The sequence below is a fragment of the Tursiops truncatus genome, chromosome 1 (genome assembly GCF_011762595.2).
Source record: "Tursiops truncatus isolate mTurTru1 chromosome 1, mTurTru1.mat.Y, whole genome shotgun sequence".
NCBI lineage: Eukaryota > Metazoa > Chordata > Mammalia > Artiodactyla > Delphinidae > Tursiops > Tursiops truncatus.
The window spans coordinates 102,687,380-102,701,121 of NC_047034.1; the positions used below are offsets into that span (position 1 = coordinate 102,687,380).

The following is a 13,742-nucleotide window of genomic DNA, read 5'->3' on the forward strand; positions in this document are numbered from 1 at the left end:
TTTATTTGTAGGAACTTGTTCGTAAAGGGATACCCCATCATTTTAGAGCAATAGTTTGGCAACTTTTGTGCAGTGCACAAAGTATGCCAATTAAGGATCAGTATTCAGAACTCCTGAAAATGACCTCACCTTGTGAAAAATTGATCCGAAGGGACATTGCTAGAACTTATCCTGAACACAATTTTTTTAAGGAAAAAGATAGTCTTGGACAGGAGGTTTTGTTTAATGTAATGAAGGTAAGTTCTATTTATTCATTTTTTGAGATGAAATGAATTCTCAGGAGGTTGAAATTAAACATTTCTCATAATGAAGTATGAACTCTCACCCCAGTAATCAGTTGCTTTGGCAATAAATTTGACTTTAGCATAATTTTGGCTTTAATTCTGATGCTAGATTATTGTCTAGTTTGGAGAACTCTTAGAAAATTCCTCACATTGCTTGGTATCAGTTGACTGAAATCAAATAACCTATAAATCACTATACATACCATAGAGAATATCTTCCATGAGAATGAATAATTCACCTTCTGTGAGTCACAATCTGGGAGCAAATTTTTCGCTTGCTGTGGCCAGCATTGCTAAGAGCTCTTAGCCCTTAAAAGTGTGTGCCATTGTAATTTTTTCTCCAATGTTGCCTTTTCCCTTTGCATAATTCCTTTTCCTTCTAGCTACCTCCGTGAAATGTTGATTTCTTGTTAAATCATTTCAATTTTGTCAGTGCTTCGCCTTCATCCTACTCTAGTTTTGATCTTTGTCAGATATATATTTTTAATGATTTTTAAGCTTTGTCACTTTCCTGAGTACAGATTCCTTTATTTTCTTGTCCTTAGGAGTTGTCAGTTCCTAATTGGGAAATCATCAAAATAAAATTTTATGTGGTAAATCATTTGCTTTTAAAATACTTACAGGATAGGATAACATCTACAATAAAGCAAGCAAGAGCTTCTCTAAAAAAAATGGTCTTTAATCCACCTTCTTACTGTCTTTAGGCTTTTAGAGAAGGAAGGTATGATAAATCACGTGAAAGTATTTTGAACAACATTTTTTACTTTTTAGGCATATTCTTTAGTGGATCGTGAGGTTGGTTACTGTCAAGGAAGTGCTTTTATAGTTGGATTGTTGCTTATGCAGGTAAGTTAGTATAAGTATTAAATGTCCAATTAAGTTCTTTATTAAAGTTGGAGAACTTAAATATCATCCTTGTTTTAGTAAGTAGATATTGGGTATTTCCCCCTAAACATAGTCTAAATAGGAACATTTAGTTTGCATTTTAAAATATTAAAAGTATTGAAAATAACATACAGTAGATATCCTGCCACTAAATCAAATTTCACCTTATCTACATTTGGACCATAATATTCTCTAAAGCCTGTATCTACTTTTAAATCTTAACTTATATGTCAATATTTAATGACGAATAATCTTTTCTCAGCCAAGGAGGACTGATTAAAGTGTTGGTATGAAAATCTTATTTATGGAACTTCCCTGGCAGGTTCTATCGCTGGTTGGGGAACTAAGATCGCACATGCTGCGCGGCGCAGCCACAAAAAAAAAAAAAAGAAAGAAAGAAAGAAAAGAAAAGAAAAGAAAATCTTATTTATCATGTACAACGTCTTTGGAAATTTATACAGTAATTTTATTTGTCACAGAGCTGAGGGCTTGTTATGCCTGTTTTACTATAGGCTCTATAATAGAGGTACTCAGTCACTTTTACTGCCCTGGGGATATAACATGTATTTCCATTGGCAGTGACTTATTTTGGGTGGGGTGTTTTCAGAAGTCAAGGACAGGGACAATCAGTCATAACTTTGAAGGGAAATAGCATGTTGTGTTACCTCTCCAGCCTTATTGAAATTAAAAAAAAAAGTCTATCATACTCTATATTTAGTCTCAGACTAAAATATGATCTGAAAAGAAACCTTGGAGATAACTTCATTTGATCATGTGGGCTTGTTTTTGCAACTCAGTTCTGCACTGAGTTCAGAACTCAGTGATTCTTATTAACTCAGTGTCATAGAGAAAGTATGTAGAAACACATTGCTGTAAGACTCAAGTGTGCAGATTTCTTTATCATAAAAGGAATGACTATAAAACAACTGGGTGATTGTTCTTCATATTTATATTTTACTTGGTGTCACACTTTTTCATTTTGTGACTATCGTTTCAATCTTTTTGAGAGGGACCCAGTGATAGTATTTTTTCTACCTCCTTTTGGTCTTTTATTCAATCATTTCAACTTATTTTTTAAAATATCACCATTTTTAAAACCTTCTCCCAATTTCTATATCAGTGCTATTGTGGAGGAGAGAGGGAATGAATTATTTGATATGTTCAGAGGAGAAGAAGTTCTTACAAGGCAAAAAAGGGAGAGAAATTGACTCATTCTCACTGTGACTGGAGTTGAGGGGTGGAGGGAGAAGTGGAAAGCGGAAGGTAGTTGTGGGAGATGAGTTTGGAGAAGTAGTAAGGGGCCACATCATGTAGGACCTTGTAAGCATTTTGACTTTTACTGAGGATATGGGGAGGCACTAAGTGTTTTGAGCAGTGGAGTGATGTGATCTGATTCATACTTTAAAAGTATCACTCTGGGATTTGAACCTCAGGTGGTGTGGCCCTAGAGCCTGCACTAGTAACTACCTGCCAGGATCATTGGAGGAAAGGAGTCAAAGATCTGCTAGGCCAGGGAATTAATCCTCATGAAAATGAATGGAGTTTGGGGTTGGGGGTTGATCCAGAGGTTTGTAGATGCTGCAAAAAAGAGGAGTAAAGGGTAATATCTGCTGGTATATGTTTCAGAGAGAAGGGTCAGTTAATGCAATGGCAGTGAGGCATTGAGGTCCGAGGAGGGACATAAACCTCTCTACCCCAGGCCTCTTCCAGTGCTCTGAGAGAGAAAACAGCCACCTCAGGAGAGAGCCAGGTTTCCGTGTTGAAGTATTCTTCGGGGGAATCAGGTTTCACTTAGAGAAAGACAGTGAAAGAACATTTGGTAAACAGATTGAGGGTATAGGTAGGATATTTTGTTGATGGCGTATTATCAGGTTCAGAAAGTACTGTGGAAAAGGTTTCAGGAATATTGGAAATGGTGTTAAATTATGAGCAATAGAACCAAGCACATGGGATGAGAGTTCTGGGAGGTATGGTTTCTTGCAGTAACTGATATAAAAATCAGTGGGGCTATAAACCTTGACAGGATTAATAAGGATGGTCTCCAAGGCAAAACTGTGGCTATGTGTGTTGGGAGGAAGGAAGGAAGTGTGGGTTTTGCCAAGAATAACTCTTGGCTCCTGTCCATGGCTGTGTCAAGGCCAGGAAAAGTGTATTGTTAATAAAAGTAGTCTTCAGTAAGAAGAGTGCCTAGAGACCCTTTGAGGTTTCGTCTTTTGAAACACACTGGTATAATGTGAGTGAATGAACATTAGAAAATTTTATTTTAAGAAAAGCCACACAGGGGAATTCCCTGGCCGTCCAGTGGTTAGGACTCCACGCTTCCACTGCAGGGGGCATGCGTTCCATCCCTGGTTGGGGAACTAAGATCCCTGCATGCCATGTGGCAGGCCAAAAAAAAAAAACCACAAAATAATTTGTATAAGTGTTATGTGCCTACATATTCTTATTACAGAGCTTTTACGTTCATTATCTTAGTTGATATGATTATCTAGTGAGTTACACATAAAATGTGAAATTGGAACCTTTAAAACTCTAATTACAGGTTTTTTTAAAACTTATTTTACAAGTTCTTTTAACACTTACGCCATATTGTTTCTGCTTGGAACCCTTGAAAGGCTTCCTATCTCACTTAAGGTAAAAGTCCACATCCTTACAGTGGCTTCTAAAATCCTATGTAATTTGCTTCCCTTTATTTCTCCTCCATAACCATACTTTCATTTGTAACATTACTACTAATTTAGTAGTCCCCTATTCGTTGTTCCTTGAGCATGCCAATTGTGATTCCATTTCAAGACCTTTGTATTATTCTCCCAGGACTGTTCTTTCTTCAGTTTTTCCCTTACCTCAGTATTTTGCTCAAATGTTACCTTATCAAGAGACTTTCCCTGACCTATCTATATATAAATAGCAGTGTAGCTCCCCGGGATTCCCTCTTGCTCTACTTTGTTTTATTTCCATAGCTCTTCTCACCATCTGACGTATATATTAATTGATTTATTCCATGTATTATCTGTCTCCCCCAACTAGAAGGTTCAGTCTGCTTGAGGGTAGATACTGTTTATTTTGTTCACTGGTATATACTCAGAGAGAGAAGTATCTGGCTTTAAATGAATATTTGTTGGTTGAATTCATGAGTAAGGCAAGTGAGGCAGCTGGTCTCAGAGGCTGTAAGATTTGTCTAACTTCTCATTGTCGGTGATAGAATGGGAAATTAGAAGCTTCTGATTTCTAGTCCATTGCTCTTAATATTGTACCACATGGCACTCAGGATTGACATATATACATTACCATGTGTAAAATAGCTAGTGGGTACATGCTATAACGCACAGGAAGCTAAGATCGGTGCTCTGTGACAACCTAGATGGGTGGGGTGATGGGGGGGATGGGTGGGAGGGAGGTCCAAGAGGGAGGGGATATGTATATACACATATAGCCGATTCACTTCATTGTACAGCAGAAACTAACACAACATTGTAAAGCAATTATGCTCCAGTAGAAGAAAAAGTTAATGACAATAAAAACCAAAATAACAACATTGTTTATAGTTGGATGGGTACTTAGTTTAAATGTGTTTAGCTTATTTGCATATCACAGAACATTAACCTATGTTGCTTTTTTCCTCCTAATGCAGATGCCAGAAGAAGAAGCTTTCTGTGTATTTGTTAAATTAATGCAAGATTATAGACTTCGTGAACTTTTTAAACCAACTATGGCAGAATTAGGCCTTTGTATGTACCAGTTTGAATGCATGATACAGGTAAAAGTGTGGTGTTAACCAAAAACATATTGCCTTTATATTTTTTGTCATCTTGGTTTGAGTGACAACTAAGCAAATTTAATGTTAAAAGCATTAAAGCAATAGAAAAAAAAACAGTGTTTTAATCACATCATCATTTGTTCAGTTAATCCACAGTTTAGACCTACTTCTCAGTTAGGCGCTGTCTGCAGGTAGATCACAGTCTGGAACTTGACTAGTTCTTATATTCAGACCTTAAGCATTTGTGCCAAATATAGTATATCATAACCTAGATGCATGAATTTCTTTATTATGCCATATTGTATCCTATTATTTTACGTAGACTGTGCTCTCTTACAGAAGCCCATGACATTTGGACACTGATATCAATTCATTTCCTTTGAGACTATCTCTCTTATCTCTTTCAGTCCTCTCCCCTGCCTTTCCCTTTTCATCACTTTTTTTTGCTAGCCTGTAATCTTTTAAAAAATATATTGTTTCTATCCTTTTGTGTTACTAGTTTAAGAGTCAGAGTCTTAGTGACTGTGTGAGGGTGAAGAGGAGGAAGAGAGGAATCAAAACCAAGTAAAAAATACCTTTGGGGGCTTCCCTGGTGGCGCAGTGGTTGAGATTCCGCCTGCCGATGCAGGGAACACGGGTTCGTGCCCCGGTCCGGGAAGATCCTACGTGCCGCGGAGCGGCTGGGCCTGTGAGCCATGGCCGCTGGGCCTGCGTGTCCGGAGCCTGTGCTCTGCAGTGGGAGAGGCCACAACAGTGAGAGGCCCGCATACCGCAAATAAAAAAAGAAAAGAAAAAAAATTTTTGGAAATATTATAGTTTATAGAAAAGTATAGAAAATATCAGATACCCATGTACCCACAAATAAGATTAAAGAAATATAAAATTTTTACTTATTTATTGTAATTTTTCTTTTTATTAATAAATCATTAAAAAGTTCCAACTTTTTTTTTTTTTTTTTTTTTGCGGTATGCGGGTCTCTCACTGTTGTGGCCTCTCCCGTTGCGGAGCACAGGCTCCGGACGCGCAGGCTCAGCGGCCATGGCTCACGGGCTCACGGGCCCAGCCACTCCGCGGCATGTGGGATCTTTCCGGACCGGGGCATGAACCCGTGACCCCTGCATCGGCAGGCAGACTCTCAACCACTGCGCCACCAGGGAAGCCCCCAGTTCCAACTTTTTAAGTTCCAACTCCACATCCTTTTTCCCTTCTTTCTTTTCCAGACAATAACCACTATCCAGAATGTGTCAGTTTCTGCCTCTTAACTCTTCCGTATGAAGCCTAAATATTATGTTTGTGTTTGCTATCAGCTACTTTAGTATGTATACAATGGTCTGGCTTAAAATACTCAGTTTTACCATGTTTTAACTAAGAAATTCTTTTCATCTCTTTAGGAGCATCTTCCAGAGCTCTTTGTGCATTTTCAGTCTCAGAGTTTTCATACCTCAATGTATGCATCATCTTGGTTTCTGACTATCTTCCTTACGACTTTTCCACTACCAATTGCAACAAGGATATTTGATATCTTTATGTCTGAGGTGAGTTAATGCGCAGACTGAGCAAAGGAATCATTGGGTTAATGAGAGCTGGGCAATGAGGCCAATGATAAAGGAGACCCATGTGTTCCATGCTGAACTGCTTACCTGGATAATCTCATTTAATCCTTTAACAACCCTATCAGTACTATTCATCTCCCCATTTGATAGACAGATGAGAGATTAGGAAGCCAATATTTGGAGAAAGATTAAGTAGCTCGTCTATGGACACATAAGTGGTATAGTAACCAGGATTCAGATGTAGGCATTCAAAATCTGGAGCCTACACTCTTAATCAGACCTCTGTTTCACCTCCTTTTTGATTTAGTGAGAATTAGTGAGGGGTAAAATCTACCTTACAGTCAATATTGTTGCAATGCATCTGTTACCCAAAGAGGAAGAAGTAATGAGTATAATTGTTTCTCCTATCCCATGAACACCTTGCAGGCAGTCCTTCTAATTGTCAGTGATATGTAGTAGTGATCCTTTGTCTTGTATATTTTGAGTGAGAAGGTAGGAAGGTAAGGATAGGTGATCAGTGATGGAGAGCACCTAAGAATATTATAAATTGTTATTAATTACATCTTGGGAAGATCAGTTTGTATAATGTAGCTAAGTTAGGTTAGTCTGGAGCCAGCAAGCTATGATTCATATACTAATCTCTTCTGGTTTGTATGCCAAATCTGTCCTTCCACTTATTTCTGTAAATAAAGTTTCTTGGAACATAGCCGTGACCATTTGTTGATGTGATGTCTGTGTCTGCTTTTGAGCTGCAATGGCAGGGTTGATTATTTGTGACAGCAACCATAGGTAGGGCTCATAAAGCCTAAAACATTTGTTCTCCAACTCTTTACAGAAAATGTGTGTGCACCTCTGTTTAGATACCTAAATGTTTACCTTAGTATTCTTTTGAATGATTAGTTTTTGTTTTGAAAGAATAAGACAAATTTGACTTTATAATTTGATTCCTCAGGGTTTAGAAATAGTGTTTCGGGTAGGATTAGCGCTTCTTCAAATGAATCAGGCAGAACTGATGCAACTCGACATGGAAGGGATGTTACAGGTAAGCCAGGCCATGATTTCTTGAATGTCTCTAGATTTTACTATTAATTAATTGATAATAAACGGTACTAAGTCATTCTTATGTTTTTCTTCTATTGTATTTTAGCACTTTCAGAAGGTCATTCCACATCAGTTTGATGGTGGTCCAGACAAATTAATCCAGGCAGCTTACCAAGTCAAGTATAACTCAAAAAAAATGAAAAAGTAAGTATTTTATATTTTGTTTTTTTAGTTATGGGGGTTTGTTGATGCATTTAGGAAATTAAATGGAAGAAGCAAAACATTCTAGTGGTGAGTGCAGATTTCCTCCTCATTTTATAGAGCTGTAATGTTTTATTTGGTGGTATTGGTTTCAGTATAACCTAAATTTAATATTGGAATTTCATAGTGCTCTAGTGGTGCATGGGATTATTGTGTATTACTTTTAAAACTCCCCTTCCCATTCCACATTGATTAGAATTAGGAACCTGGTAAGTGTATATATGTGAGTGTGCTGTTATTTTAGAAACCGCTTTTATGGTGTGGTCTAAGTCACTGACATTCTTTTCCTCTTAGTTGATCCCAGTTTATCACTTAAGTTCAAGATTAGCATAACCAGCAAGATAGGCATGAAGTATGCATTAAGTTAGAATTTTGTTTACTGTGTATTACTTTCTAGTGAAACTTTTCTTTGAATATATTTCATAAAAGTTCAAGATATGCAGTGTTGGCCTGTAAAGGTTAATTTTTGAAATATGATAAAGATGTTAATTAAGAACAACAGCTCTTACTCTTCTAGGTTCCAGTAATTAAATAAATCTTAGCCTGAGGTCATTGTTAGCATTCCTGACACTTGTTCTCAGTATCTCTGCTGCTGCAAGGTGAAATTACATTAACATGTACAACTATTCCCATGGAGATTCCTACTCCAGAAAGTATATTAGAATATGAGTAAGAATTATGTTATTAAAATTAGTTGGCTCTAATTTGAAAAAAAACAATTTATCATATTCAAATATTATTGTTAATAAATTACCTCTGAAATTTCTAATAATCAATCACATCACACCATCATTTTGAGACATTACTGACTGAAAAGCTGTTCTGTTCTATAATTGATAAAATCTTAGGCACCATCTCAATTTCTGCCTGTTGACCTTAATTTAAAAATACTTTATTGGGACTTCCCTGGTGGCACAGTGGTTAAGAATCCGTCTGCCAATGCAGGGGACACAGGTTCGATCCCTGGTCTGGGAAGATCCCACATGCCATGGGGAGCAACTAAGCCTGTGCGCCACAACTACTGATCCTGTGCTCTAGAGCCCACAAGCCACAACTACTGAGCCCGTGTGCCACAGCTACTGAAGCCTGCATGCCTAGAGCCTGTGCTCCGCAACAAGAGAAGCCAACGCAATGGAAAGCCCACGCACTGCCACGAAGAGTAGCCCCTGCTCGCCGCAGCTAGAGAAAGCCCATGTGCAGCAAAGAAGACCCAGTGCAGCCAAAAATAAATCAATAAATGAATAAATAAATTTATTAGAAAAAAACTTTATTGCTAAAAATTGCTAATCATCATTTGAGCCTTCATCAAGTTGTAATCTTTTTTACAATAGTAACATCAAAGATCACTGATTATAGATCACCGTAACAAATATGCTTCTGTTTTCTTTCCCTTCCTTTTTTTTTATTTTGTTGGTACTTCCCTTCCTTTTCTGTTGCAGTATCTACTTCTTACTGCATTGACTACTTCTTAGTGGTTAGTAGTCTGTTTATGCATATTCTGGAGAATAATACTTTATCAGTATTAAAAGATGAGTGTCATCCATTTCTACTAAGTATCACTCTCAGAATGTAATGAACTTACACTTGGACCTGGCTCTGAAGAAGGTTCAAATTTCCTGTGGGTAGGATGGTGGCAGAACAGAATTAAATAGCCTATTACAGTCTGGTAGATGTCAATATAACATGTTATTAATATAACATGTAAGAGATGCCTAAACTATGTGTCTTTAAACTGCATACACAGTCTAGTCTGTTGGGGCCCAGGAAAATGTTCAGAGCATGGTAACTAGATTTTCATTCTTTCCTAACTTTTATCTGCCCTGATAATATTCCTATGGTAGAGGTACTTTTACTGAGTTCAAGCTTGTAGTACTCGCCACACGACAGGCCAATAAATCGAGAGACATGGTGTTGGGGCAAGGAATAGTGACTTTATTTGCAAAGCCGGAAGACCAGGAAGATGGTGGACTGGTGTCCCAGTGAACCATTTTACCCGAGTTAGGATTTAGGTCTCTTTAATACTAAAAGGGCAGAGTGTGTAGCTGGTTGTTGCAGACTTCTTGGTGCCAGAATCCTTTGTTCTTCCAGCTGTCCACCTGAGTCTAGCCACAATGTTCCTATCAACCCTCAACAAAACAAATGTTTTGTTCTGCAACTTTTTATCTCTGTATGAATGGAAAAGTGTTATATTGATACTTTTAAAGATCAAGCCTGGGAGGCAGAGCCTTGAGAATGGGCTCTCATGTATATTTTAGGCTATAGGCGACATCCTTTTACAAAGGTGCAGAGCCAGCATAACTAAAAACAGAGCTCAAAGGTTAGAGCTAAAGGAATAGATCCAATATGGAGTCAGGTTTGTTCTTCTTTGTTACAGTATCTTTGTTCTCCTTTCTAGCTCCCCTTTTACAATCTGCCTTCTACCACTTTATAAAAGTAAGGCAAACCTGTCACTCCAATTCTTACTGTGGTACATTACTTTGGGATACAAAAATCTCTGGGGTACCAAACAAAAGGGACAATTTCAGAATGCCTTGCTACAGAAGGAGTGTGCCCTTAGAGAACAAAGCAAGAAAAATCAAATGGGGCAGCTTCTTATTTCATCCAGCTGACAAATGCTTGGCAAGGCTGCCTTATCTTGCTTATAGTTAGAATTGAAAAATAGAATGGTGGTTATGGGGTTATGTATTCATATATACTTACTTGAGTTGAAAAAGAACATGAACTTTGGTGATAGAGAAAGTAAATGTAATTTGACTCATTGGTTTAGTAACAGTGACTGCCTTTGCTGCTTAGGTTATAGAGTAGACATCCATAAATCGAATAAGTCTCATTTAAAGTTTTAGTGAAAAAATTTAAGCATATATAAATCACATCCTTTGCAACTATATGCACTTAGGTAACAAAAATTTTTTAGACTTCTTTAAAGTATATAAGGGGCAACATTCTTTTAGCAGGTACATGAGAAAAAAAAGTTGAAGACCACTGACATGGCTGGATAGGAGGATGGCAGAAGATGAAGATTCAGGTTGTTTTCTTTTTTTTTTTTAACAGAAGATGTTGGGGGTAGGTGTTTATTAAATAATTAATTAATTTTTGCTGTGTTGGGTCTTCGTTTCTGTGCGAGGGCTTTCTCTAGTTGTGGCAAGGGGGGGCCACTCTTCATTGCGGTGCACGGGCCTCTCACTATCGCGGCCTTGCTTGTTGCGGAGCACAGGCTCCAGACGCGCAGGCTCAGTAGTTGTGGCTCATGGGCCCAGTTGCTCCGCGGCATGTGGGATCCTCCCAGACCAGGGCTCGAACCCGTGTCCCCTGCATTAGCAGGCAGATTCTCAACCACTGCACCACCAGGGAAGCCCTCAGGTTGTTTTCTGAAGGAGAGGGCACCAGAGTATAGTTTTAAAAAACTTATGTTTCCAGTTGCTGGGGTTAAATGATGACTACAGAGAGGGAGTTCCTCCTTTGTGGAACTTACAGAAGTGCAGAAGACTGACTTTGAGATATAAAAACCTCTGGAGTTCCAAACAAAAGGTACAATTTCAGAATGACTTGCCCCAGAAGGAGTGTGCCCTGAGAGAGCAAAGCAAGAAAAATCAAATGGAGCAGCTTCTGAACAAATATACAGTATCATGTCCATCAGTGTCAGTGCCATGAAGGAAAAGTAAAGGAGGATGAAGGACATGGAAGTGATGGGGTGCTTTTTTTAGATAGAGAACTCAGGATAGGGCACACAGACTGATAAAGCACCATTTGAGCAGACAGCTGAAGGAAGTGAGAGAGGGAGCCATGTGATTATCTGAGCAAGTATATTTCATGCTGAGAGAGCAGTAAATGTAATGAATGAAATAAGAATGCTTGATGTATTTAAGAACAGTAAAAAGCCAGTGTGACTGTACTGTAGGCAAATGGGAGTGTAATAGGCAGTGATGTTTGAAACGTGGTGGGAACCTAGGGGTATTTAAAGCTGTGCTGTCCTGTATGGTAGCCACTACCTGTATGTGGCTATTTAAATAGAATTAAAGATTCATTAAATCAGTTGTATTAGCCATGTTTCAACTGCTCACTAATCACTCACATGTGGTTTAGAGGTTTCTTTAAGATATGAATGTTGCAAGCAAGCAGTCTTAGCCTTTGGCTTCTTTTGTTGTAATTTTTTATTTTGGTATACTTTTAAACTTTTCAAAAAAGTTACAAATATACTACAAGGAACTCCCTTATGCCACTTATCCAAATTCACCAATTGTTTACATTTTGCCCCATTTGTTTTATTTTCCTCCCCCCCCACATGCATATATATAAATAAAATAATGTGTGTGTGTGTGTGTAAGTAAAATCCATACCCATTATTTTTGGGAGGACACATTTTAGAGTAAGTTGAGATATTGTGCCCTTTTTCCTTAAATACTTGAATATGTACTTCCTAAGAACAGAGCTTTTTTTTTTTTTTTTTAAACCGAAGTCAGCAGTTAATCAAAATCAGGAAATTATCATAGATACAATAGTATTCTAATCCATAAAAGAAGTTCAAATTTTATCATTTGTCCCAATAATATTCCTTACAACAATCTCCTCCTCCCATCCCCAACTTCTACCCACCCCCCACCCTTAATCCCTTACCCCCTGGGTCCTGTATCCACTCCAGACCCTACAGGATCATGTATTGCAATTTGTTTATTTATTTATTTATTTAAAGATTTAATTTTATTTATTTTTGGCTGTGTTGGGTCTTCACTGCTGCATGCGGGCTTTCTCTAGTTGCAGCAAGTGGGGGCTACTCTTCGTTGTGGTGCGCAGACTTCTTGCGGTGGCTTCTCGTGTTGTGGAGCACGGGCTCTAGGCTTGCTGGCTTCAGTAGTTGCAGCACGCTGGCTCAGTAGTTGTGGTGCATGGGCTTAGTTGCTCCACGGCATGTGAGATCTTCCCAGACCAGGGCTCGAACCCATGTCCCCTGCATTGGCAGGTGGATTCTTAACCACTGTGCCACCAGGAAAGTCCCGTGTATTGCATTAGGTCTTCCATGTTTGTATTGTAAATAGTGTCATTTCAGTCTCCTTTAATCTGAAATGCTCTCTCAATGCTTTGTGTTTCTCGACCTTGATATATTTGAAGAGTACAGGCTAGTTATTTTGTAGAAGATCCCACAATGTCGGTTTATCTAACATTTCCTCATTATTAGATTCAGGTTGCGCATTTTTGGCAGGTATACCAATAATATTGTATCTTCTCATCAGTCTTGGCTTGTCTCAATATTGATGATGTTACCTTTTTTAAAAAACAATTATTTATTTATTTTTAAATTTTTATTGAAATATAGTTGATTTACAATGTTGTGTTAGTTTCAGGTGTACAGCAAAGTGATTCAGATATATATATATATATATATATACACACACACACATATATATGTATATATATATTCTTTTTTTACATTCTCTTCCATTATAGGTTATTACAAGATATTGAGTATAGTTCCCTGTGCTATACAGTAGGTCCATGTTGGTTATCTATTTTATGTATAGTAATGTGTATATTTTAATCCCAAACTCCTAATTTATCCTCCCCGCTTTGGTAACCATAAGTTTGTTTTCTATGTCTGTGAGTCTATTTCTGTTTTATAAATAAGTTCATTTGTATCATTTTTTTATATTGCACATATAAGCAATATCATATGCTATTTGCCTTTCTGTGGCTTACTTCAATTCACTTAGTATGATAATCTTTAGGTCCATCCATGTTGCTGCAAATGGCATTATTCCATTCTTTTTTAAGGCTGAGTAATAGTCCATAGTGTGTATATACTACATCTTCTTTATCCATTTAGCTGTTAATGGACACTTAGGTTTCTTCCATGTCTTGTATTGTAAATAGTGCTGCTATGAACATTGGGGTGCATGTATCTTTTCAGCGTATGTTTTTCTCCAGATATATGCCCAGGAGTGGGATTGCAGGATCATATGGTAGCTC

The 13,742-nt window shown here is 37.8% G+C and overlaps 1 protein-coding gene across 10 annotated transcripts in view; it reads left to right on the top strand.

The window, feature by feature from the left end:
- The window catches only part of EVI5 (ecotropic viral integration site 5), a 206,483-nt gene that overhangs the window by 73,347 nt on the left and 119,394 nt on the right, over positions 1–13,742 (top strand). For 7 of the 10 annotated variants that reach the window (XM_019919870.3, XM_073811072.1, XM_073811064.1 and 4 more), the window contains exons 4-9: positions 12–236; positions 1,056–1,130; positions 4,801–4,926; positions 6,318–6,461; positions 7,432–7,521; positions 7,627–7,724. In XM_019919870.3, the coding sequence (XP_019775429.1) occupies positions 12–236; positions 1,056–1,130; positions 4,801–4,926; positions 6,318–6,461; positions 7,432–7,521; positions 7,627–7,724 (758 nt within the window). The remainder of the gene's footprint in view (positions 1–11; positions 237–1,055; positions 1,131–4,800; positions 4,927–6,317; positions 6,462–7,431; positions 7,522–7,626; positions 7,725–13,742) is intronic. The other 3 variants (XM_073811065.1, XM_073811086.1, XM_073811089.1) reach the window with 3 other exon arrangements.